Source organism: Taudactylus pleione, unplaced genomic scaffold (genome assembly GCF_031769625.1).
Source record: "Taudactylus pleione unplaced genomic scaffold, aTauple2 ptg000201l, whole genome shotgun sequence".
NCBI lineage: Eukaryota > Metazoa > Chordata > Amphibia > Anura > Myobatrachidae > Taudactylus > Taudactylus pleione.
This window is the reverse complement of record NW_028284603.1, coordinates 48,980,860-49,007,742: the sequence shown is the minus strand read 5'-3', so window position 1 is coordinate 49,007,742 and position 26,883 is coordinate 48,980,860. Positions and strand designations below refer to the sequence as shown.

At 42.2% G+C, this 26,883-nt stretch overlaps 1 protein-coding gene across 4 annotated transcripts; it reads left to right on the top strand.

Annotated features, from left to right (window-relative positions):
* Window positions 1-721: 721 nt before the first annotated feature.
* LOC148518375 (barrier-to-autointegration factor-like protein) lies at window positions 722-26,883 on the top strand. 4 transcript variants are annotated; one of them, XM_088477601.1, is made up of 3 exons: window positions 722-819; window positions 25,809-25,973; window positions 26,608-26,883. In XM_088477601.1, exons 2-3 carry the CDS (start codon window positions 25,848-25,850, stop codon window positions 26,755-26,757), a joined length of 276 nt encoding a protein of 91 aa, XP_088333727.1. In that variant the 5' UTR covers window positions 722-819; window positions 25,809-25,847; the 3' UTR covers window positions 26,758-26,883. The 4 variants fall into 4 exon arrangements, with proteins under 4 accessions (XP_088333727.1, XP_088333725.1, XP_088333726.1 ...); XM_088477599.1 differs by having other exon boundaries at window positions 728-834; XM_088477600.1 differs by lacking the exon at window positions 722-819 and adding an exon at window positions 841-985.

The window sequence follows — 26,883 nt, the reverse complement described above, 5'->3', positions numbered from 1 at the left end:
ACGGGGCCACTATGATGCGATTCAGTGCAAATTGGGGGAGAGGATGCTAGTGGGGGAAAGCAGAACCCGGCGGGTGGTGCAGGCAAGTGGTGCCGGCCCACAGTTCTGGGGGTCCAGGAGCGTCACCTGATTTTCGTGAGGCTTCCGGCTATTTCGGGAGGGTAGTGTCTAGATTCCTGTTGCAGAGAGGACCCTGACGTCATCAGCTACTGTCCAGCGTCATTCTCTACCATCCACGTGGACAAAGAGGGGGAATATAATCTTGTGGCGAGCGTAGCGAGCCACCGTGCCCAAAGGGGCAAGTTTATTCTTCAGGTGGACTGTATGGGCAGGGAACTTCAAATAAGCTCAACCAATTCGGGAGAGTAGGCAAGTATGCCTTAGTAGTGTTTTGTACTCCTTGATATCACTCTACATATTATGATATAGGTTGATCTGGCCTATAAACTACAGACATACAATCATCTTGCTGACTGGGTCAATGTAAACATAGCGCCCTTCAGTGTCCTGTATGTACATGATTTATTTATCTCTGTATTACATCAGTATTATTTCCCTGTAACTGTGTCTGGGTCATAATATGTCTATTTCATCAGCCAGTGAGACGGGAGGGAAGGTACAGGCACTGCAGGTGACGGTGGTCGGTTGCTAGGCAGACTTCTATTCTACTTCGCTAAAAGCAAGCTTCTTGGATTTTTTCATTGGTCCTCGCTGATGTGACGTCAGGATTGTTGGTTAAATAGTCCGGAAAGGAGGCGTGGCGTATTGGTCGCGAGCAGCACGGCCGCTGCTGACTCTCAGCTCTCAGGAGACAGCCAGGTGTAGTAGCAGCAGGTACCAGTAGTACTGGGTGTAATATGTATATTATAGCATAGCTGAGAGCTACAGGTCCGGCTCTCTGTACTCTGGCCAGCTCTCCGTATAGCCATTTCTTACCAGTCTTCAATATGAGATACAACAGTTATTCATACCTTATTCAAGTTAGGTAGGTCATTATTCTTGAAAACGCACGTGTCTGTTATTGTAGCTTCGTATCTCATTGTTTGACCCAGATCTTCTCCTTTTATTAAGTTCTCTCTTTAAAACCTCAAAGTTCATACTGTAGCAGTTGTTTGTAAACCATGTGGTCCATGTACATTACATCTGTAATGGTTTTGTTGGCACCATGAGATCACTGTGTGGCAGCTTAAACTTCTATTGTCCAGATCTCTCAGAGATATGATCGTCCCATGTTTGAGCATTTTGGTCACCCAGCACTAGAAAATGTATTTTGTTTTATATATAGGTGTAGTGTGGGGTCAGATTAAATTATAGTTAAGAAATGTCTTTTATGCAGAGTCACCATATAACACACTTAGATGAAATATTGGGTACTTCCGTATCTTTGCGGCCCCTGGTTACGCTACTTGTGTATCTTCACTGTTCAGTGAAGATACGTAAGTAGTGTAAACTTCAGGCAATACTATTCGGACCCTTGTGGGCTCGCTGCGCTCGCCACGCTGCGGGCACGGTGGCTCGCTTTTCTTCGCCACATGGATTTAATCCCCCTCCATGCCCACTTGGATGGTAGGGAATGACGGATGGTAGGGAATGATGGACACTGGCTTATAAACTTGTGTCAAACGTCATTCCCTACCTTCCCTGGGCATGGAGGGGGAATAAATCCATGTGGCGAGCGAAGAGAGCCACTGTGACTGCAGCGTGGCGAGCGCAGCGAGCCCGCAAGGGTCCAAATAGTATTGCCTGAAGTTTACGCTACTTCCGTATCTTCAACACACATCCAGCAAGGGGGGCCGCAAAGATCCGGAAGTACCAGATATTGTAACTAGGTTTTTTTTTTTTTTTTTTTTATTAAAATGAATAGAATATCATCAGGGCCATAACTAGGGTAGTGCGACCTGTACAATGGCACAGGGCAGGGGACGCTGTTTGACCTGTCAATTTTCCTGTTTATTATCATTCTCACTTGTAGCTTCCTCTTTTTTCAGCCCCAGCATCTCCTGGCCTCTCCTATCTCTTCCCCGGCCCTTCCCCATGAGGCAATTCAGCTTTTCTGGGTGCATCATGTCCCTTTGAAAAATGAGGGGGGCGCCAATGCTCTTTCTGGCACAGGGCACCAAAAAGTCTAGTTACGGCTCTGAATATCAGACCCTCAAACATGACCCCTTCCACCAGGTACAAAATACTCTGATCCTGAACTTCCCACTTGATTACGGTCACTTGTGTTGAACTGATTAATTGATGTGACAGAGTATTTTTTTAACAGGTGACTGCGATCTTAAATTAAGGGGCATATTCAATTCCAGGCGAAGAGTCCCGTACTTTTCGCATGGTGGACTTTTCAATGCGAACATGTATCACGTGCGTGCCTGCTTTTCCCCGTATTCAATTAGAAATTGGCGAAACTCTAACATGCAAAAAGTCCTGTCAGTTTTGGGGAAATCAGGCTGACACCCCCCAAAAGATGCACTGACATTGGGGATCACTCTAGATACCCCCGAATAGCCCTGCTGAAGGTTTTTGGGGTACTTAAATGCTCTAAGTAGCTGCTATTTAGCTTATTTGCATAAGTGGTGAAGAATAGCATTTAACAGGTTTTTTTTTTGTGAAAATAAGTAATCCTAGCAAATTTGGGGTACCTGAAAATGGGTGCTAGCATATTCTTAAGTTGCTAAAGTGAAGTGTTAAAACTTGTAAAATAACCACCTGCCAAAAGCACCCACAAACTTAAAAACACCTGGGGCATACTTGGGGACCCCCTGTAGTATATTTCGCTAGTTTTTATTTTTATCCCCCAACTTGGGACTTATTCGCCCCCAAAATAAATACTTTTTTGGGGTGATCTAAAGAATTTGTTTAACTTTTTTTGATGCCTTTTTACCTTTGGAGGACTGTCCCAAGGGTGCAGGGTGGTTCCCACAGATTTGCACCCCACAACCCCAATTCTGCACTCTTTTTCGACACCTATTCATATGCGAAACTTTTTCGCAGATCCCATTGCATTGAGTTTCCGCATTGGCGAAAAGTCTTCGGCATTGAATACGGAGGAAACTTTTTGCATAGCGAAATAACGTCACTTGCGATACTTTTCCGCAGAAACCGACTTCGCACCTAATTGAATATGGCCCTAAGTGGGAAGTACAGGAGTGGAGCATTTTGCACCTTGTGGAAGGGGTCATGTTGGAGGGTATGTAATATTTGCATATGTGTCTGTACTAAGAGGATTTGTTCAGGCAAGCGTGTACCTTCAAAGGGAAGTCAATTTAGTGTACAGTACAAACCCATATAGAATATCTTGTAGAAGTCAGTGAATTAAGAAACAGACCGAGGAGTTTAAACTAAAATAAAGTGCATGAAACCTCTGATCACATGTTCTGCCTAACATGTCACATGATTGGTCTGTAATCACAATGAACGCAATGGATCACACGTGGAGGAAGTTATATTTATCTGATTGTCCTAAATAAGAGTTCTCTCTTTAGATAATGTCATGCATTAGCTTCATGTTTTGTACATCAGTGATGAGCAATTCTCCGTGTTTTGTGGAACAAGTAGTTCCAGCATACCCTGTCAGCCAGCATATCACTGCTGTACTATATCTATAATCCTCGAATTAGGCTCCAAACTGAGCAAGATTCACTTCTTGTTCAGAAACCAGGACTGCTTCATATTAATTTATAGCACAAAATTTACAAATAATTCCTTTTACTACTCTCCCTTATTATAGGGAAGTGGTAATTCCATCAATATTCAAAATTTGTATGACATTATGCAGACACGGTTGTATAGTTAAAATATTTTAATTGTCAACACAACTTTAAACATGATTGTAAAGTTTAAAGTTACGCAGACAGCTAAAATTCTTTAGCATTATAACCATGTCGGCATAATGCCGTCCGCATTCTCCTATCCACATATTGACTGTTAGGAAACCTATGTATTTTTTTTCTAGGATGCTATCCTTCATTTCTGTAGGAGTACCATAGTTTAGATCAGGACCGGTGAACCTTTTTTCTGCTGAGGGCCATTTTGATATATACAACATTATTCGTGGGCCGAGTGCAGGCCACGCCCCCTCCGTATGACATCATACAGGAGTGGGGTCACAATTGCCGGTGATTGCAGCAATGCCCTGAGCATCCTCAGGATGCTTCGTGAGCTGTAAGGGCAGCTGTGTGACCGTCTGAAGCATCCTAAGGACACTAGGCTGCACTGCTGCATAGATTATAACTGCAAGATGCCCATCTAGTCACCATGCTAGCCAGATGTGGCTAGCAGAAAAAATCTCCAAGGGCCAGACCAAATGATTCCGCGGGCCTTATATGGCCCCCGTGCCTGAGGTTCCCCATCCCTGGTTTAGATGCTGATTGCCGTGAAAGTGGAATTGGCATTTTGGGAGGAATTAATTTAGCTGTAATTGTATTGTGTGAAAAACGGGAGCGCGCATACAGGCGAAAAGTAAAATTAATGGGTAATAGGTTTGATTTAATACACAAAAAAGTTTGTTTTATTGTGGCTAATTGAGTTTGCCCCTTTGTCTTGATGGAAATACTTTGTCCCAAAAGTCCTATTGATGATAATGAACACATTTCTGCTGCAGCCTCATCTTGCCAAACACTAGTTCTTACCACTGCCCAACACCAAGATCAGTAGGTTGTCTTTACACTCAGGCTCAGGCCATAATCATGGCACAAGGCACGTTTGTCTATATTGCTGGCTCCTGTGACCCCTCGCATGCAATGATGAAGGTGATTTTCCATCATACCAGAACAAATCCAATCTCATTTGGTACAATTTTCATCAATTTTGAGCTCGAACTATTGTACCACTGTATGATCTTATGTTGTGTAAAGTGTATTTAACCCCTTCGCCTCTGAGCCTATTTTGGCACCTTTTGGACCGCTGATGTTCCAACATCAGTATCCATAATTATTTGTGCAGCACCCACGCAATTATACCTAGTAATTTCAGAAGAATTCGATTTTTCTGAAAATCGCATTAGTTTGGTTTTGCCGTGTGAGGAGGATTAAGCAATCTACTCAAAATGGCAAAAAAAATGTTTAATTGTACTTGCAAGAATGTGAACTAGAGGCAAATGGGTGTTTCCTAACCATCATCAATAAACACTTTGCAGGTCTTGCTTTGGCACTAATCCACCTTTCCAAAACTTCATTCTACACATAGTTTTCATAAGAAATTCTGCATTGGAAAATAATGCTTTTTTCTTTATAATGTGATTGAACAAAAAGCATTAAATGTGTTTGAGTCGTATGGTAGCTCAATACGACATATTCTGAAAAATAGACAATCTACTGCATTAAGTAAGGGGACCCCATGTGTTTATGACAAGATGAGGGAGATCTGCGCATTCTCATGACTACGGGAACAATAAGGAAAAGTGGCTCAAGGTAAATTGAAAGAGCAGGAAAGGAGTCTTCCTTTAAATCTTCTGGAAATTAAATCAGTCTGGCACCTTCAGACAGTAGAACAATGGTGTTTTTTACTTTTTTTTAATGACCTGGGGACATAAGGAGCTTCGACCATAACAAATGAAATAAGGAAAGTCCTATGGGCACAGCAAAATCTGAATGAAATATTTGTGGTTCATGTGTTTGGGGAAGGTGACCTCTATAGTGGCCCGGGGGCCCTGCTGCCGCTGTAACCTGGGTGATCTGCACCACCACTGAATCCACTTTCCTCCTCAGCGTGTGGCTTATTTCTCGCTACTGACATGCCCTGTGCCTGTCTCACGGCCAGACGTGAATCACTTTAGAGCCTGCTTTCCTCCACACCTCTGCAGCCTGCAAGGTCTGCAGCATCTTTGAACTTATCTCCGCACTAGTCTGCTCTCTTCCCGCTTCGGAATGCAATTGCTGGGATCCGGCCACACCATCACTGAGAAGCTTGGCCCTGATCCCCAGTATCTGCCAGTGGAGGAATATTTTTCCCCGTCTGCACTGCCACCAGCCTCAGTGAGTTCATTCTGCACCTGTCTATATCTTGGTGGGATACTCTATAGAAATCAATCCTCCCCTGGCTTCACCTCACCTCTTCTCCACTGGGACTCCTGGAGGGTCTCTGTGTTCAATCTCTCTCTGATTTGTCGCTGGTAGAAGCACTTCAAATAGAGTTCAGAAGCCTCCCCTAGACCAACCTCTGACAGATGTTGTGATCCGCTTTCACTGTCACAAGTTGGAGAAGCTTCTATCTTCAGTCCGCTTTGCCCCATCTATCTCCTCTGACTAGGATTTATAAGGTTTTTTAGGATCTTGCTACCTCGACTGTGAAGATGTGCAAAGACTTAATGTCGTCAAAGCCACCCGTAACGATAACATTGGTTACTGATGGGGCTAAGTCCATTTGTATGCCATAAAAAGCCCCACCCATGGGACCACCTGCCTTGACTCTTGCAAGCCAGTTGGTGAATTGAGCTTGTACCTTTGGGCTGGATCTGTTATGCTTCCCACCCTGTCAACCCAAACTTAATGATTCCATAGACTACTGCAACAATACCTGTATCATATTTTTTTTTGCTTCGGAGGGGGAGTCATCCACATTTATAGTGCGTTCGGGGAATATTTCGTGATGGCGACCATGTGGTGTTTTCAAACACCTTTGTAATCTGTTCAAAAGTCTGAGTGGGTAGATATTTGAGGTAAGTTTCCCATTTGTTATAGTATCTAACATATGTCTGTCATAATAGAGTATGTTAAGCAATTACAATTTAAGCATTTCTAAAGGAGCTACCCTAGAGATCCATTTCTGCAGAATTAGTTTCTTTGCTAGGGTAACCATTACAGTAAGAAAAGGTAACATTGAAGGGGAAATAAGTGTTGGCGACCAAGAGGTGAAATCAGCAAAAAGGAAAGCTTCCCAAGAAAATGGTAATCTAAATCTAACAATCTGAGTAATAAAAGTGTGTATTTTATACCAAAACTTCTTTATTTTAGGAAACTGCCAAATATTATGTAAAAAAATTTGCTAAGGTTGTATGACATTTTGGGCACTTGCTTGGGTCACCTGGGAGCATATGACTTCGCTGTGCTTGGGAAATATAAGCTCTATTCAAAAACTTAATGAGTTTCCTGCAGTTTAGCCGAGCTGAGCCATTTCATAGTGGACGTGAATAAGGTCATAACTTGTTCTGGAAAGTTGAAATCTGGAAAATCTTGATGCCAAGACGACCAGCCTCTTTTTCCATAAACCTAGTACATTATTAGGTAGCAAATCCAGTGTTCTCCCCAGGCTGTTTTTGGCGGGTGCACCACCCGGCAAGAAACCGCTTACCACCCGGCACTTTGGAATCCTCCAAGATGGGACAGTATCTGGGAGCTGTATAAAAAGGACCAGATCCTACAGACTTTGCAGCTTTTTCATAATCAGATGACTGGGCCTCTAATAATAAGAGGAGAATTAATATATAAAATGTTATTTCAAATCATAAGGTCAAGGTTTAAAACATTTTATTGCAAAGGCACAACTCTTGCTACTTCTTGATGCCACCCGGCTGGAAAAATTTTCTGGGGAGAACACTGAAATCATTGTATAAGTATTTAAGTTTATACTTGTTGCTGGAGACCAAAGAGAATATAGAGAGGATGGAGTAGATGGAGCTAGTAGTGATGCATACGAACCAGAAGGTATTTTGCTGTTTATATAATGTCTAGTTTGTAGGTATAAGAAAAATTGTGAGTTAGGAATATCATAAATATCCTTCACTTGTTGGAAGGAATAAAGATTGCCTCCAGGGTCAAAAATGTTTCTGATAGCCGCAATCCCTTTTTGTTTCCACGACTTGTAATGGGATATTGTAATTGACGGTGGAAAATCTGGGTTACCCCAGAGAGGTATGTATTTAGTAAGATGTGGGTTTGAGCCCAGACGTTTGTTTATAGCAGACCAGGCTTTATAGGTATCCATAAAGAAAATGTTGTGGGTGATTCCTATAGGAAGCTTTGCGTGAGGCATATGCAAAAGGGCCACTGGAGAAAAGGGAATGTACAATGCCTCTTCTAGTTGAAGATCAGTAAAATGGGATTGGGTCAAGAACCAGTCGGAGATGTATCTGAACGCTGCTGCATATGAATAGGTCTGAATATCTGGTACTCTATTTCTGGCTATTCTTGGTTTTTTGCAATTCCAGATAAATCGCTGGAAGGCTAATGTACATTTTGCTGTATCTGAACCAGTTAAGAACATGGGGAGCATCTGGAGAGGATAAGACAATTTTGGAAACAGTACCCCCTTAATTACGGCAACTCTTCCCAACAGTGAAAGTGGAAGGGTCATCCAATGCTGGTTTTTTTGTATAATTTTTTTAATAATTTGCGGGAAATTGGCCGCGTATATACGATTTATAGAAGGCGTGATAAAGATACCCAGATATTTTAATCTGGAATTGGCAACCTGAAAGATAGTAGAAATAGTAGAACACTGATGCAGCAGTTAGGGTCGTGTCAGTGGTAAAACCTCATATTTTTCAATATTAATTTTATATCCTGCAAAGGAGCTGAAACCAGAAATTTCTTCCAGTATTGCGGGTACAGATAGTGTAGGTTGTGAGATAAACAGGAGCATATCGTCAGCATACAAAGAGAGCTTCAACTCCATTCTACCCACCTATATCCTATGTATCGATTCCTACCTATACACTCTAAAATAATTGTCGCTGTTTAGCGTTTTGAGTCGCACAAGAAATTGCTTTCAGACTTTGATTATGGTTCCAAAGCACAAAAAGTTATTATTCAACATAAAAACAGATAGTTACACGCTGTAATCTAAATACAATTAGCGCAAATAAATCATACAGACCCAAGGTAGTCGTTACATATGCATGCGCTCTGGACCCAGATCCCGGCATCAAAGAAGAAACCTCCGTCAACAGCAAAGCAAGAAGACTAGCATCCAATTTCAGAGAGCACACATATATACTCTAGCAGAGATAGGCAATACAATAGAACAGTTTGGCATGATTCCATTGGTTCTTCTTCCTGGTTCTTCTGTTACAGTATAGTTCATAGGTCAGTTCGTATGGTCACATTCCAGCCTCCAACAGCCCTTTGTGTCCATTTTCCCGCTGCATAATAAATCTAAGCTGGCTACATTAGAGTACATTTTAATGTTTAACACTATGGTCCATAGTTTGCAGGCACATGTTGTGATCTCACCAATGGTACGGGAAATCTGCAAAGACACAGTGGATCAGAACAACACCAAACACGGTCTGCTTACCATGTACTAAAGCTTAGATATCAAATAACATTTATTTCACAACATTACTAATACTGAATAAACCTTGAATATTACACTTTAATGCTAGGGAACCTTTTTATGTAAGTGTGCAGTGTGTAAGTATTGGGATAGTGAGAAAAGACGCTAGTTAGCGTTGTGCGACAACGTGTTTGTGGAGTACACCATGGTACGTATTTTGCAGAGTTGATCATTTTATATGTTTTAGTGACTGTCTGTATTTGTTTAATGAGGACTTTTAACATCTTTCTATTGCGTGGGAATCGCACGACGCTAAATAGCATCACCGTATGTACTTATAATGGGCGAGAATCGCTAAAATGGCGTCGGGCGGCCAATCGCAAAATGGCGTCTCAATGCCATTTGCAAAAATGGCGTCGTGCAGATTTAATTTTAAACCGATCCCGTCTCAGCCAATTATCCGGCTTCGACAGTCCACCCTTTGATAGTAAACATGCTATCATGCTCTGATTTTAAAATTAATTTAGGCTTACATTATGACATATTATTTAATGTTCTATTATTGGATGGCACAAGGTGGTTCTTAAACAATCAATAATTTATCTCTAGGAGGGGACATAAAACTACCCTTATACGCACACCGCGGATCTTGGGAGATCATGGGAAAGATGTGGGCATTCACCAATCCTATAAAGGAAGTCTTGAGGGGGAATAGAGACTTACATTATTTAAGATGTCTAAAATGTCTAAAATTAACATTTCATAATACATTTCATGCATCTCTAAATCTTATACATCATATGATGGTACCTTCTAGTTCAGGGTTGTAATGCAGTCCTACATTTACCTCAGTATTCATATTATTACTACTGACCACCATCATAATTTCATTCCTTTGATTCACCTTGTCTCTACATTTTCCACATTTCAACACAGTAGGAACACACCTGACACATAAGCCAAATACTAAGATGACAACCAATATGAGGATCAGGAGTTTACCTATGCTCACAATCATTTCCTGGACCCATTCTCCTAGACCTGAGAACCATTTCACTGGGTTCAACCAAGTAACCCATTCCTCTACCTTCTCCTCTACTTCAGCCACTGAAGCATTATGGGTCTTTCGAAAATTCCTATTTTAACTGCAGAATTTCATCCATCTTCCGGTCTATCACCTCCTTGGGATCGCTGGTATAGTTTGTAATATAAGTGCAACATTTTACACCAAATTGGGTGGCCAAAGTTACGCAATACCCTCCAGTGACAGCTGTTAAATAATTTAACACTAGTCTATGTTGCATGACTTCTTTGTTGTGTCATCATACATCTCGGTGATATCTATTAATTTAGCAAGATCTTGGATATATCTAAAATTTAGTGTACCCAGAGCGATCCTGGTGGGATCCAATGCTACCAACATTTAAAAGCCAGTTGTCTCACTAATTAACTGTGTGGCTTTATGCACGTCACCAGGTATCATATTTCTTTTGTCTCTGTGTTCATACTGTGTGTGAAGATATGGTGATGGTGTGTTTTTATGAATACCAAGCATTTCACCATGTGTAAGGGTCATAACCTCTGGAAGTACTCTTCCCAAATAACACAAACCTTTGGAACTCGGAGAGAGCCACTTATACGCTTTCCTTCCACATATAAAATATACATAATCAGGGAGAACATAAGGAATAGAATGCATCATAATCATCCAGCACACTTCCCTAACAAATGATCCTATCTCAGGTTCTCCCATCTGGCTGATACACGTTTCTGGTTGTATAACCCTAGCACAGTACCCTTCTGGTATTCTGCCAACCATTGCTTTGGTGTTACTTAGTGTATATTTATATCAGAAGTTTCTTCCACCCGACCTAATTGTGCGTAACAGTTCATAATTCATAGGCTCATGGTCCGCTCTTAGTGAGAAGGTCATCGTCTGGTTATTCCCAGTCATCTCCCTACTTCCTGGTTCATTGGAGTTGGTGATGTTCAAACATAAAAGCGTTTTATCTACCTGGTACTGGTGGAGTTTAAAATGGGGTGGTTTGGTGTTAAGAAATTTTCCATCCAGTGTCTTCCCTTTTTGTAATTCTAAAATCTCAGAGACATTTAATGGAAATGGCACTAATCCTACATTATGCTGTCCTTGGGGCACGTGAGAGCACATCCAACAGTCTGTTTGCCCACCATAGTATGATAATCCTCTAAAGGATACCCACCCCAATACTGGTTATACTTAGGTTGGCACTGTTGGATACATCTCTCATTGACTATGGACCCACAGAACTCACACATACAATAATCCTCAGACAATAGACCTTCACACTCTGAGTATCCAGAATAGCAGATCTCTTAATTACTGTACTGGGTTTGGTCAGGTACCGCCCTTGTGACTGTATTGCTCTTTCTCCTGACTCCACTCCATTGATATCACCATCAGCTCCCCTCTCTGTCCTCAAGATAATGAGGACTCTGGGAGAAAACACAAAGATAACCACAGCAGACCAATCCATTGCTGAAAACACTGATCTACAAATTTCTTTAGTTCAGGTATCTCACTGTAACCTTTAACCTTCCCGGAACAGACTCGCAATTGACAGATCTACGTTATCTGTCACGATTCTGCCTTGTTTCTCCACCGGTTGGTTGACCTTCTTACAGTGAGTGGAATGGACCCAGGTATCTCTCTCTGCCACCTTCAATGAAGTTGTACTCATCAGCAACACCTGATACGGACCTTCCCACCGATCAGTCAAACAACCTTGCTTTCCCAAGTGAGTCAGACCGTGCGCTGCCTCAGCCAGGCTTGGATAGTAGTACGCCTTGGGAGCCAATGGCTTACCTTGTCTTGCAGTAAAGGTTTGATTCAGATATTCTGTACAATCATGTACATCAATATACCTGCAGAACTCACCTTTCGCCAGCGACTTACCTCTCTCCACCCTTTGTGCATCATGTTGCAAATATGGTAAATACGTAGCTGGGTTTAAAGTACTGCACCTTTTGATGGTGATGTTTGCAAGTGCTATCAGGGCCAGTTTCCATTTTGTGAACTTAGCTGAGGAGACATGTCTGGTTTGGGCAGAGTTTAGCAAAGCAGATACAGCATGGGGAGTATAAACAATGATATCATGGCCTAGTACCACATCCTCACTCTTACTGACCAATAGAGCAGTTGCTGCTACACTTAAACACGTTTGGAGTGATCTTGCCACAGTGTCCAATTGTGCACTGTAGTATGCTACGGGCCTTGTGTCATCACCATGTTTTTGTGTGAGGACACCTGCTGCACAACAATTAGCTTCCGTACAATACAAATCAAAAGGTTTTTCATAATCAGGTATTCCCAATGCAGGTGCTCTTGTCAGACTATTCTTAAGATTAAGGAAAGCCTGCTCTGATTCCTCTGTGTATGACACGATCGGGCTTTAAGGAAGAGACTAAGGACCTCATTCAGAGGCGTTCGTTAGTGAATCACTGAATCAGGGCGGCATCCTGAACGACCGCCTCCTTGTCGATCGCTAAGCTGTGGGTTAACACCCACAGCTCTAGCGACTGACATGGGTGATGGTCGCGATGATCAAGACCATCAGGGCTTATGACCAGACCCTAAGGTTGGGTCTGGGCACTTGTAAGCCCCAGGGAGCTTCCTGCTCTGATCGAGCAGGAAGCTCCCCACTGACATAAGCAATGTCAGTGGGGCCGCCCCCAAACTGCAAGCGTTCCGGTGGGAACGCCTCCATTTGGGCAGGCACGCCCCCTGCCTGCCTCCCAAACGGGGTGAGCTGTCACTCACCATCGACATCTCGCCCCCTTTGGTGGGAGACCCCTAGCGACGGAGCGTCCGTCGTTAGCCGGGTCTCGCACATGCGCACGACGGAGCCGGCTTTGTCGTGCACATGCCCAGTGGGGCAAATCGAGTCTGTTGCGAGCACTCAACGCTTGCGATCGACTCTGAATGACCCCCTAAGTCCTGTAATGGCAAGGCCAAAATAGAAAAACCTGGGATCCACATTCTGCAGTATCCACACATTCCCAAGAAGGTACGAATTTGCTGTTGGTTTTGCGGCAGTGTCATGGTCTGTATGGCTTGGATTCTGTCATTTGTCAGATGTCGTAACTCCTGGGTTAGGCAATGTCCCAAGTATTTAACCCTGGACTGGCATGGCTGCAGTTTGTCCTTGGCCACCTTGTGTCCTGTTTGCGAGAGATGAAGCAATAAAAGTTTAGTATCATTTAAACATGACATAAACTAATCAGAACATAACAATACATTGTCCACATATTGTATTAGAACAGATCCATTGGCAGGTTGAAAAGATTGTAAACAGTCGTGTAATGCCTGGGAGAAGATACTGGGGCTGTCTATGAAACCCTGGGGCAATCGTGTCCATGTGTATTGTACACCCCTGTATGTAAAGGCGAATAGGTACTGATAGTCAGGATGAGGTACAGAGAAGAAAGCAGAACAGAGGTCAATGACAGTGAAATGAGTTGCATTTGGTGGGATCTGCATGAGAATGATAGCTGGATATGGCACTATGGGAAATTGGCTCTCTACTACCTTATTAACACCTCTAAGGTCTTATACCAGCCTATAACCCCTCCCACCACTCTTCTTCACAGGAAAGATGGGACTGTTGGCTACACTTGCTGTACAGACTAAAATTCACTGCTGTAATAACCGCTCAATTATTGGATAAACCCCTAACTCTACCTCCTGTTTTAATGGGTACTGGGGAATTTTTGGAGCTTGCCTACCGCTTTTTAAATTTACCATTACGGGAGCTGCATTTGCCATTAATCCAGTGTCCTGTCCATCCTTGGTCCACAGTGAATCTGGAATTTGGGATAACATTTGATCTACCTGAGGTAGATTTTTACCTGAATTGGTAGTGATACATTATCATTTGGGGAGTGTCCAACATATCCCTCACCTCATGCGCAAATCTCTCTGGGATATCTAGAAATATACCATCAGGGGTACAATATATGACACATCCCATTTAACAAATCCCTTCCCAGTAGGTTAGTAGGAGCTGCTGCTGCCAGGAGAAAAGAATGCCTGGTATGCAATGGCCCGATAGTAACCTCTGTGGATTTAGTTACAGGATAATGTTGCACTTTACTCGTTACACCCATTGCTGGTACTGTTTCACTGGTCACCTGTAAATTAGCTGGAGATTTTATCACTGATCTGGTCGCCCCTGTGTCTACAAGAAAAGGATGTTTAGTACCAGCTATATCAACCATCATCACCAGTTCTTCCCTAGTACTTCCCGTTAACCTGACTATCTCTAGACTACAGGTATGACCTGACCCCTAGCGTTGACTTTCGCTCTCCAATACAGCATTTAATGCCACAATTGGAGCTGGTGACTGTTGGAAATTTCCTGTACTCTGTATATCCTTTATGTGGATATCCAGGTACTCCCTGGTAAGGGGGTCCTACCTTCTTCACCTTACAGTTCCTACTTGCATGTCCCACTTGGTTGCAGTTAAAGCACCTTCGTGAGTGGGGTGGGTGAAAGGGTTGCTGTGTGGGTTGAGTGGTAGAGTAAGATTGTGGATAAGGATTTTGAGGGTAATATGGTGGTTGTGGATAGTATGGGTTTTGAGGCTGTGTAATAAGTGGGGTAGGGCTGGATTTGTGGTGGTGCAGGATTGGTGAGGGCATGTAGCTGTGCAGGTGTCTGGTGGCTATGATGTTACATTCATTCCTTCTAGAGCTTGAATACTAACAGCCATTAGCTTCTCGCTCTGGGTCTCTCTTTTTGAGGATGTTTTTATCATGTTCAATAGCAGATTCCATGAGTGTGTCTACAGTAACTCCTCTCCAGCCAGGTAGTGAGGTCTGAACTCGGGTCTTTAGATTGTCCTTTAGACCATCCATGAGTACCGTGATGATTCCCCTGTGATGAGTGCTTTCTTTAATATCCTCTATCCCAGTGTACTGGGATAGAGGATATCCAACTGCAGAGCTCAGTTACAGTAATCCTCTGCAGATTCTCTCTCTGCTTTATGGTGAAAATTTTACTCCAGTTAACTACTACTGGAAAATATACACCCAATTGAGTTATTATGCGGGTAATGTTACCTTGGTTACCCTCGTCTGTTAAGGGGCCATCTCCATCCAATACGCAATCCGTGATAAACTTTTTCACGTCGGTATTGTGTGGAAGACCAGCCCTTAACACCACTCGCCAATCCTTATGGGTTGGCTCGTGAGCATTACCCAAATTTTTCAAAAATCTTTGGCATTTCGCTAATTCCTTTTTAGGGTCAGGGAAATCATTCATTATGGATTTTAGCTCAGCTCTTGTCCAAGGACAATGCATTGCTACCTCCCTTGTGGGCACTACACCGTTCGCATCCGCTTTCCCATTTGGAACAGTTATTGTCCGGATGGGGTGCAGACCATCCACACTGCTACTTTTGACCTCGTTACCTGGCTGGGGATTTAGACTACTACTGCTACGTATATGGTTAACTTCCTCCTACGGGTGCAGTGGATGTTAACACTTCTTGTACTATCACTGATGAAGATGGGGCCACCACTCGTGCTTGTTGTGATGGAGCATCTAACATGTGTACAGCATGGGAAATGGCAGACATAACAGGTTCATCATCCGCATCATAAACATTTTCTTTGTGATTACTCGAGAGGATACAAGTTACTTGTTAAATTTTTATGGGTTTTTACATCTACTGTACCTACACCTCCATCCGTATAGGGCGGTGGTGGTGCGCGTGAACCACTGGCAATACCTTCCGCAATGCTACCTTGCCGTGCAGTTTAGCGCCGCATGTGCACTCTCCTGTATTGTGCTCGTGACGCTAGTTTGCGTCGCGTGCACACCTTTAAACCATGCATCCCCCTCATGCTGCCACAACTTTAAACACTCGTTATATTTTACCTTTTTCATTCGAGAGCGCACCATACAGATGCTATCTCGGACATTGTTCAATACCTCCTTATCAAAGCTGCCAATTCTGGGGAACGGTCTAACACTCTTCATCGTCATTTTAAACCATATATCACAGTACCTAGTTGCATAATATGCCGTGCCGATCCAAGCAGCACTTACAACAGCAGCACATCATCTAAAATCTCTACTGTTTGCTTGGCTCCCATCCAGGGAGAACCCTAAGCTATTCAATAGAGATTTAGACTGGTGAAAGAACGTCAAGGCTACTTTCACTTACCTGTGGACGATATTAACAGGATGCGCCCACACACCTATGGAAGAATAACCAGGCTGCTTCCAAGCACCTAATCTCTTTTTGACTACCTTTCAACTGTTAGCATGTAGGCATTCCAATAACACCTACCCTTTTCAGTGATTTCGTCCACCCTCTACTTAGTTCACAATCAAAATTTGCCGCAACTGTTCGGTTCAATTACAATGCTCAAATAACCCTAACTGATCACTGAATACTGCAATCACACTGAGAGCTGAAACCTACAAGAACAACTACACCTGCTTATGTGTATAGACTGCGGTATCTACTACCGAGCCACTAGGCCGACACCAGTTGCCTAGCACTTAAGGGTCCTACGATACCCTTAACTAGGGAACATGTTACCCCTACCAACAAATGTTCACTATTGCACACCCTTTTCCTGCGCAGAAAAATACACGTTTTCCCAGAGTATGGCAACACTGATCAAGATATTTACAACAATGCTATCTATCAATATCACAATGCAATCTCAACGGCTTTGTTTGAAACACGTGGCAGCAATACAGGAAATACGTATACGCTATTGTGTGACTACACAATAATGTGACTACTACACAAAACGTATTATTAACCTTACGCTATTGTGTGACTTCCCCTTTTTTAACATAAAATTCCATCAACGAAGGAAAACAAACTTTTTCCTCCCTTGTCCCTGGATTCTAATCAGCGCTCCTTGAGCCACATAACGGGTAGCGGACTCTCAGCAACAAAGTGCTAGCAGATTTTCGAAGGCACCGCGCGTTCTTTCCTGCTATGGCGCCTCCACCCTTTTGCTGAGAGATCGCTGACCGAGTGTTATCGTATGACTGGTACCGTGATTTCACACTGTGAGCCCCCAACTATCCTATCTTATCGATTCCTACATACCTATACACTCTAAAATATTTGTCCTTGTTTAGCGTTATGAGTCGCACAAGAAATAATTGCTTTCAGACTTTGATTGTGGGTCCAAAGCACAAAAAGTTATTCAACATAAAAAGTTACACGCTGTGCTGTAAATACAATTAGTGCAAATAAATCATACAGACCCAAGGTACAGTCGTTACATATGCATGTGCTCTGGACCCAGATCCCGGCATCAAAGAAGAAACATCCGTCAACAGAATAGCAAGAAGACTAGCATCCAGTTTCAGACAGCACACATATATACTCTAGCAGAGATAGGCAATACAATAGAACAGTTTAGCATGATTCCATTGGTTCTTCTTCCTGGTTCTTCTGTTACAGTATAGTTCATAGGTCAGTTCGTATGTTCACAATCAAGCCTCCAACAGCCCTTTGTGTCCATTTTTCCGCTGCATAATAAATCTAAGCTGGCTACATTAGAGTACATTTTAATGTTTAACTCTCTATGGTCCATAGTTTGCAGGCACATGTTGCGATCTCCTCTCCGATGATACCGGAAATCTGCAAAGACACAGTGGATCAGAACAACACCAAACACGGTCTGCTTACTATGTACTAAACCTTAGATATCAAATAACATTTATTTCACAACATTGCTAATACTGAATAAACCTTGAATATTACACTTTAATGCTAGGGAACCTTTTTATGTAAGTGTGCAGTATGTAACTAGTTAGCGTTGTGCGACTACGTGTTTGTGGAGTACACCATGGTACGTTTTTTGCAGAGTTGATCATTTTATATGTTTTAGTGACGGTCTGTATTTGTTTAATGAGGACTTTTAACATCTTTCTATTGCGTGGGAATCGCACGACGCTAAATAATAGCATCGCCGTATGTACTTATAATGGGCGAGATTCGCTAAAATGGCGTCGGACGGTCAGTCGCAAAATGATGTCTCATTGCCATTTGCAAAAATGGCGTTGTGCAGATTTAATTTTAAACGTCTCATAATTGTCTCAGCCAATTATCCAGCTTCGACACATGAAATGACGAGTTGATCCTAAGGGCAATAGCCAGGGGTTCTAAGACAAGAGCGAATAGTAACGGAGATAGGGGGCAGCCTTGTCTGGTACCTCTTTGGATTAGAAATGGAGCTGATAAGAAATTGTTAGCCATGATACGGGAAGAGTAAGACTAATTCAATAATTGGATAAGGGTTATAATTTGACGGGGAAAGCCAAATCTGCAAAGATTCATACAGGTGGTCCCACACTACGAGGTCAAAAGCCTTCTCTGCGTCAAGTAAGAGAAGGATATGAAGAGCACTCTCATGTATCTCCTCTAAATGTTATATGGCAAGAACCTTGTGAATATTGGAGACTGCACTATGTCCCCATATGAATCCAGTTTGGTCTGGATGTACCAAGGAAGGCACCACCAATTTAAACCGTTCTGCTATTATTTGTGTAAATAGTTTGTAGTCTACGTTCAGTAGTGATATTGGGCGATAAGAAGCAGGCAAGGTTGGATCTCTATCCGGTTTAGATAGTACCTTTTATGATAGCATCCTTGAATAGGCAGGCTGGGGATTGCCAGAGAGAATGGAGTTGTAGAGATTTGTCAAGGGGGTGATTACCGAAGATTGGAGAATTTTGTAAAATTCTCCAAAATAGCTATCAGGGCCCGGAGATTTACATGGCTTAAGACCCTTAATGGCTGTAGTTACTTCTAATTCAGTTATGGGTTGGCTTAGAATTAATCGATGATCATCTGTTGCGGAAGGACAATTTTGTCCCAAAAAGCCTGTTTACTTGCCATATCAATATGCTCCTGAGTATATAGCTTAGAGTAAAAAGTGTGAAGTATGTCCAAAATGGCTGGACCCTCAGTGTACAAGGAGCCTTTGTCATCAGTTAGGGCCAAAATGGCAGAACTAGTTTTCTCTCCACAAAGTAAGTTCGATAAGTCTGCCATTTTTGTTGCCGTATATATGAAATGTGTATCTGTTATTATGAACTTTTCGATCACCTACCTGCTGCATCAGCGCATTAAAGGTCACCTTACATTCCTCAAACTGCCGTCTATTTGGGGGTGAGGGAGCTTGTTGAAAAGTTATGTAGGTCTGGGTCAAAGCAGCCTGAGCCGACTGAGTTTTCTCAGACTGGTTCCTGTTGTTGTGAGAGACAAAAGACAGTATCCTCCCCCTGAGCACCGCTTTCGCATATTGCCAATATAGAGAGGGGTCATCAGGATGTTGAGAATTAGAAAAAGCATAATCTTTCCAAGCCGTCTGCAGTAAATCTTTGAATTTATTAGATGAGGCTAGAAAGGAGGGGAATCGCCATCGTCTGCAACTGCCTGTGGATTCCATAGGCCGAAGCTTAAACCATATCAAGGCGTGGTCAGTTAGACTTGGTTTCAATACCAGAGGTGGGAATTCTAGACGCCAAAAGGGCGGAGGGTAAAAAAATTATCTATTCTAGAGAATGTGATGCTGGAAAATATGTAAAGTCTTTGTCAATATGGTGTTGAAGACGCAAAATATCAACCAATTGTAAGTGTTGCATAATATAGTGAATACCTATTTTTCGTTGTCTATAGGGACTGGTGGTGTTAGATTGGCGGTCCATAAGATGTGAGGCAAGAAGGTTAAAGTCTCCTCCTAATATAAGTTGTATGTCTAAGTAGGGATATAACAAATTGACTAGACAGGTAATAAATGAGCTATTGTAGACAGTTGGGGCATATATATTACAGAAGGTATATGACATTCCATATAGGTCAGCTGTGACTAAGACATACTGCCCGTTTTGGTCCGACCTCTGCTGAGCAATCTTAATAGGAGTAGTTTTCCATACTATAATGGCGACTCCGTGTGACTGAGTTAAACGAAGCAAAAACCACTATGCGTTGTCCCAACATAGAAAGCTTCTGATATTCAAAATCGGTCAAATGCGTTTCCTGTAAAAAGGTGATGTCTGCATTTTGAATATTTAAATAAGAAATAAGTTTGTCTTTTTGCTGGTGAGTTAACGCCCTGAACATTCCAGGAACAGATTTTAATATCAGGCATGGAGGGGGAGAGAACTAGATAACCCCACAGAGATCAGACCCAAGGTAAACAAGAATCGTAGATTGAAACACTTAATTTGAGAGGCAATAAAAGACATCCAATATACATGACAGGGGGGTGTGGAGGACATGTGAGTAGGAAGGGATCGTGGGAAGGGAAATAGGATAAGATAGAAATAAAAGAATAAGAAAACCTGTAAAAAAAAAAAATAGATAGGGTTAAGAGTCCCCAAAAACCATTTGGTAGAAAATTTGTCCATGATGCAGATTTTTCGCACCAAAACTAAACAGATTGAGATCAATTTAATACAAGGAGAACTGTGAAAATAACCCCGACTCTAATAGTAAGAGCTGGCTATTATACAAACAGGACAACATAATATATATAAATCTAATGATTAAAATGAAACCCTTCCAGAGAAATAAATAATTTTCCATCAGAATAGTAAACTGGAGTCACCCAGAAGGGGGAGCAAAATATAACTCGCAATAAACATACAAACAGTTTAAAGGATATGTAAATATATCGAAACACATCTGAAATTCAGTAGACTACAATCAGGTGGTAGTTGCTGCACTCTCCATCGCTTCTTCCTCCAAGAATGCAGTAGCATCTTCAGCATTGAGACAGTCTTTATATTCTTTACACTGAAAAATTCTCAGCCTAGCTGGGAACAGTAGTGCAAATTTCCTCTGTGCCTGGATTAATGTGGAGCAGGCTGGTGACATCTCCTTACGGGCTCGGGACACCTCTGCCGAGAAGTCCTGAAAAAGTAATAATCTGCAGTTCTGCCATTCAATGCGTCCCAATTTATGGGCTGCTGTCCAGTTTGTCGCCTTGTGAGCAGAATTGAGGCAACGAAAAATGACAGTGCGGGGTCTTTTGGAATCGCTGAACGGACCCAGCCTATGCGCCCTTTCTATGGCAAAGTTAGGAAGTTCGTCGGCCAAACCGAGAATCTGTAGCCGGTCAGTAAGGAGGAATTTGGTTAAGTCAGGGCCTTTTAAACTATCAGACAGTCCAACTATTCTCAAATTATTTCTGCGATAGCGATTTTCTAGGTTATCTACCTTAAGAGTTGGTAATTTTGCTTCTGTATAATTTGCATCTGCTGTTGTAGATCGTATAAAGCTTGCTCATGCTCCCCAATTTTGTTTTATTAGTGACCACTTGTAGGTCTGTGGAGGCCAAATGTGTGTTAATATCTTTAAGTGCTTTGGCGAACTTGTTCGCTTGTTGTTCCATGATAGGGGCCATTGTATCCCTAATTGCTGGAACCATGTCATCATACATTAATGGATATGCCGGTGAAGCAATGGAATTGCTTTTCATTGAAGAGGAAGTGGAACCTGACGAATTGGGTGTGATAGAACAGGCAGAGTCTGTTGATTCTGTCTCCGAGTGATCAGGCACTACAGAGTTATCCCCTTTCTTGCCAGCCTTTACACGCTGAGATCTTGCTGGGGTAGATGGCATGACAAATTTATCCATGTCACCACTAGGTTGTGTAAAAGTATTAGAAATGGAGCCGAACAAGCTAGACAAAATAAAAATGACTATGATAGACAATGGTGAGCCATATAATGCCACATCTCCCATAAGAGAACCACACACTGAAAACAACAGAATAGGTGTCAATAGATTTACAGTGATTTAGTAGCCAGCTTCATGAAGATGATATGGTAAGTCATTCCATCCCTCTTTGATTCTCAGGGGGAGAGAGAAGATAAAACGAGTGATAGGCATAGAGAAGAGAGGGAGAGGCTTGCCTGTGTATTAGGAGCAGGCAGGCTGTAGTATTGTACTTCAATTCCACTGGAAATCTGCTTCCCAAGATGGCCACCAGTGTCTCCCCCAGCAGGGATTGAGGAGGAAGAAGCGTGTCACTTCAGCCGGGAGCCGTCCAGTACAGAAGCCGGACGTCAGTGCAGAAGATGCAGACAGCCGGTAAGGTGTGCGTGTGTCTGTCCCAGCGTCTTAGCGGGTAATCGATCCAGCGCTCCCCGCTCACTAAGACTCCTGCGCAGGGGGGCAATGGCAGCCGGGAGCCTGGGAGAGGTCTGATGACCTGGACGCTCCCCGAGTCCGCTACACAGGTGCCTGGTGAGTCACAGCGGTCTGGGGGGGTGCTTTATGGTGAAAGTGTGGGCAGGAGCAGCAGACACAGGCAGTGGTAAGGTGAAATTGAGGCTTCCTTGCACAGAGCTCTGGAGCCCTGCTGCCTTTCTGTATGGCTTCCAAGCCCCGCCTCCATGTACCACTTTCTACAGCAATGCATCTCCGATATTGTTTACGGTGTTAGTCTGCTAATTTGGCTTAGACCCTCAGTGCTGGATTTGTGTGTGCTTCCCATCCTGCCATTTGCTCTTAACGTTCTTAGGCAATGCACATGGTACTTGTGACTTACATTTTGTTAGTTCACTTCATATTTTATTAATTCTGCTAGCTCGTAATTGAATCCTGTCATGGTATAGGTTATCACTGCTCACTTTCTTGCGGTCTTGTTGTGTGTTCCCAATCCTTACTACTCTCCCTTTTTTTTTTCACTAGCGTAGTTTCTTTAGCTCTCCCCACATCCTAAGTGCATGGAATGCTCTATTTTGTCCTTCCTGTAGACATTTTCCTTGCAGCGGTCAGGTCTTGGTCTCATCTTTTCTTCCTCTTTCCCCTCCCCTTACTAACAACCTATGTCATCTTCCTCCTCTCTCTGTTCCAGTTTCCTCTTGTCCCTACCCTGCTCATTTTTTTTTATTTTTATTTTTTGCTGCCGTCCTGGTGCGGCTTTGGTATTTCCATATCTTTTACCCTACATTGTGCTCTGTCTCCCTTATGGCCTCAACTCTCATAAATGGCTTAAGTCGACATGCTCATGTGGCTTTGCTCCAAGAAATACACTTCATACACACTCACCGTAATTTGACCAATAAAACCTTTCCTCAGGTATTTTATGCTACCTCTGATACAAAAAAGGAATTGCGATTTTCTTACATAACTCCTTCCCTCTCTGTCGCGTTTCCCCATGCAGACCAGCAAGGGCAATACGTCTTTCTGGTAGGCAATGTTAATGGGATACCAGTCACTGTTGCAAATATATATTTGCATCTAACGTGACTCAGGGTTTTTTTTTTTTTTTTCAGTTTTCTCAAAATTATCCCAAGTTAAGGGTCATGTTATATTAGGGGGTGACTTCTATGTTCTCAAAGCTTCCCTTGATAAGTCTGCTAGATCTCCACCACTTACACAATCTAGAGAATCACATTACTTTACTGAAGTTCCACAAGATGTATGACTCTTGGAGGATACTGTACCCCACAGCCCGCGATGACTTGCACTATTCAGCCCCCATGGGGTTTTCTTGCCCATAGACATGTTCTTGGTGGAAAGCTCTACCACACCTTCCCTACGTGCCTTAGATCTCATTCCTTGGTCAGACCATTCCATAGTTTCTTTGGAGATTGAGTTTTCCTCCCTGAAAAATGCTGCTGGCATGTTGACATCTCACTTCTAATCAAATCAAATGGGATTCTGTGATTGCATCTCCCAGACAATCAAGTAACTTCAGACCCATAATGATCTTGAACAAACTTATCATGCTATTAATTGGGAGGTTCTCAAATTGACAATTCAAGGTACGCTTCTCCAGATCTCTGCTTCCAAAAGAAGAGCTGAGCTGGCTGAAATTACATTGCTCTAACACTTGTGGGTAAAACCCAAAGATTGACTATTCAGGGGTAAGTGGAGCATCCCAGTCCTACAGGCAGTCAAGCACATTGTGCCTCAGGCAATAATTTGTTGCACCATGGTACGTAAATCTAATCCTTCATACATTAACTGAAGAACTCTGAGCCTGTTCAGGAAATTTCCATAAAACAGCCAATTCTGAAGGTATTTTTGAGGTAGCAATTGCTTCCACCACTGCACGCACCGTAGTGCAAGAAACCCTAAATTGAATGTTTTTCAGGTTATGATGGACCATAATTTAAAAAAATCATATCAATCAGGAACTCATTTTATTGTAATGCTTGGTCAGAAGTAGGAACAGTTAAATCAACAGAATATTTTTCCTGGATGCAGTTCGGAAAGGACAAACTCCCAGTAAATAATTATAAATAGGTGTTTACAGATTGAATTCTTAGGGCCCACAAAGGCATTGCAGTTCCAAGAATTCTGTCCATTCAACCCAATCTATAGCTACTTCATGCACAGAATAAACCCACGCTGTGTCAGCGATATGGAAATGATATGGAAGACAGAGATATGGAAACCTATGCATACCATTTCCTAACATTACAGAAATGTAAAAGCATCAGGGGAGCCAATTTGTGCAGGAAAGCGGTCATTGCGTTTCACCCAGCACTGAATAAACTACTTAAGGACAGGTAAATAGTATTTGACGCCATGTGGGAAAGAGCAGGTAAAGGGTCAATAAGCTGTTAATTTTCTTAATTCCCTCCATGGCAGCTGAGGTATTGCCCCTTCTATTGGATTATTATATGCTGTTAGTTGTTTTGTTTTTTTTCCCCCCTTTCTTTGCTATTCATTTGTTATACGTGTGCAGATTCCTCTGACATCTGAGGAAGAGAGAAACTCATTAAGGCTTTCTGCCATTGAGGGAATCTAGGACATTAAATTAACAGTTTAATATTTGAGGTGAATATAAGGAGTTTTATATCTGTAAAAGGAGCTATAGGAAGAAATGTTTCTTTTGTTTTTATATATTTTTTTATATCTTAGCTAATGTGTTCCCTATATAATGCACATACATTAAAATATATATTTTTTCCTCCTACACTGAGAGAATATGGCCCTATCTGTCCTAAGATAATGGGCACCTGCCGAAGCAATTGATTTGTTTTAGGAACCATTAATTATTATTATTAGTGTTATTTCTCCTTGGGTATTCTGCTTATCTTCTATATAGAACTTATCAGACAGTATTTTTTCTCCCTTGTCAGCAGGAAAAAGTGACCTATTTGACAAAATAAATTTCCCAGCTGTTTTGTGAAAAAGTCCAGTCCAACAGCATTCTATGGTGGGGGATAATGTCAGCACTGTGTGCAAATACTTCAGGCCCCGAACACAGTTACTGTGCTTGTTTTAGTTATACCTTGTGGTTTGTGCTCTCTAATTGGACAAGCCAAAGTCACTTGCTTTTTGAATGCCTGGAAATTATGCCATGAGGTAGCGTTTGGGGTGAGTAGCAAGCTATTGTAGAGGAACCAAGGTGAGAGGACTAGGGGCTCAACTCATTGGAAGGGATGTGAGCAAAATTGTAGTGTTGAGTGAATTCTTAATTAAAACAATTGTGCAAAATAATGATTCATTTAGCTGTTTGAACTCTAATTGAAACGTAAAATGAAAGTTAACTTATGGTTGTACTTGTTCTTCAGCATAAATTAAACATCTAAAACACATGTTATGCTTTTCACAGGGTTTTCTATTATTGCGGTTCGCCCAGCCTGCGGAAACCATGTCTCACACCTCACAGAAGCATCGAGACTTTGTGTCTGAGCCCATGGGCGATAAGCCAATCACAGCTTTATCTGGTATTGGAGAAGTTCTTGGTGGCAAATTAGAAGAGCAGGGTTTCGATAAGGTAACGTATGCACTTCTATCTCTTAAAAAAAAAAGCAGAGCAGTGTTGGCTAACCTTGACACTCAAGCTGTTGTGGAACTATATATCCCAGCATGCCCTGCCACAGTTTTAGCATGCCCTAATAGCAAAACTGTAGCAGTGCATGCTGGGTTATGTAGTTCCATAACAACTGGAGTGTCAAGGTTAGCCAACACTGGCATAGAGCATGGGGTAGCCACACCTACCCCTCAGCACAGACTACCAACTCTCCCCTTCCCCCTAGTCATAAATTACCCTGTAGTGTTGCTACAGAGCTCTGCACAATTTGTTAATGAGTTTTATGATGGCTGTGGAGATGGGACAAAACTGTGGAAATCTCATCCGAATTGATGGGCTACATTTTTTCACTCGTTCACACCAGCCTTGCCTTTTAGGACACAAAATAATGGTCTCTAGGTGTGTCCTTATTAATTATATAGAACAATATGTTGCAGAGTAACTTTAAGGACAAATCTTTGCAAATGATTTTTAATTCTTTGTGTATCAGACTTTGGAAACTTTTTTTGTTTTGTATATAAAAACATGTTTTATTGACAATACATTAAAATGTTTTTGAAGTGTGATGTTTGACTATACCTGGTTTTTGTTTTTGTAGGCGTATGTGCTTCTGGGCCAGTTTCTTATTTTAAGGAAGGATGGAGATGATCTCTTTAAAGACTGGCTAAAGGAATCGTGCGGGGCTAATACCCGCCAAGCAGAGTTGTGTTCCTCCTGCCTGAAGGAATGGTGTTCATCTTTCCTATAGTGTTCTCCTGTCTATGTATTTATCGGTCTGTGTTAGTTTTTACATGCTGTCTAGTTCATGGTGTTTCATAAATTAGTAGTCTTATTGAATAAAAATAAAGATGGTGATCTCTGTTCATCTATTACA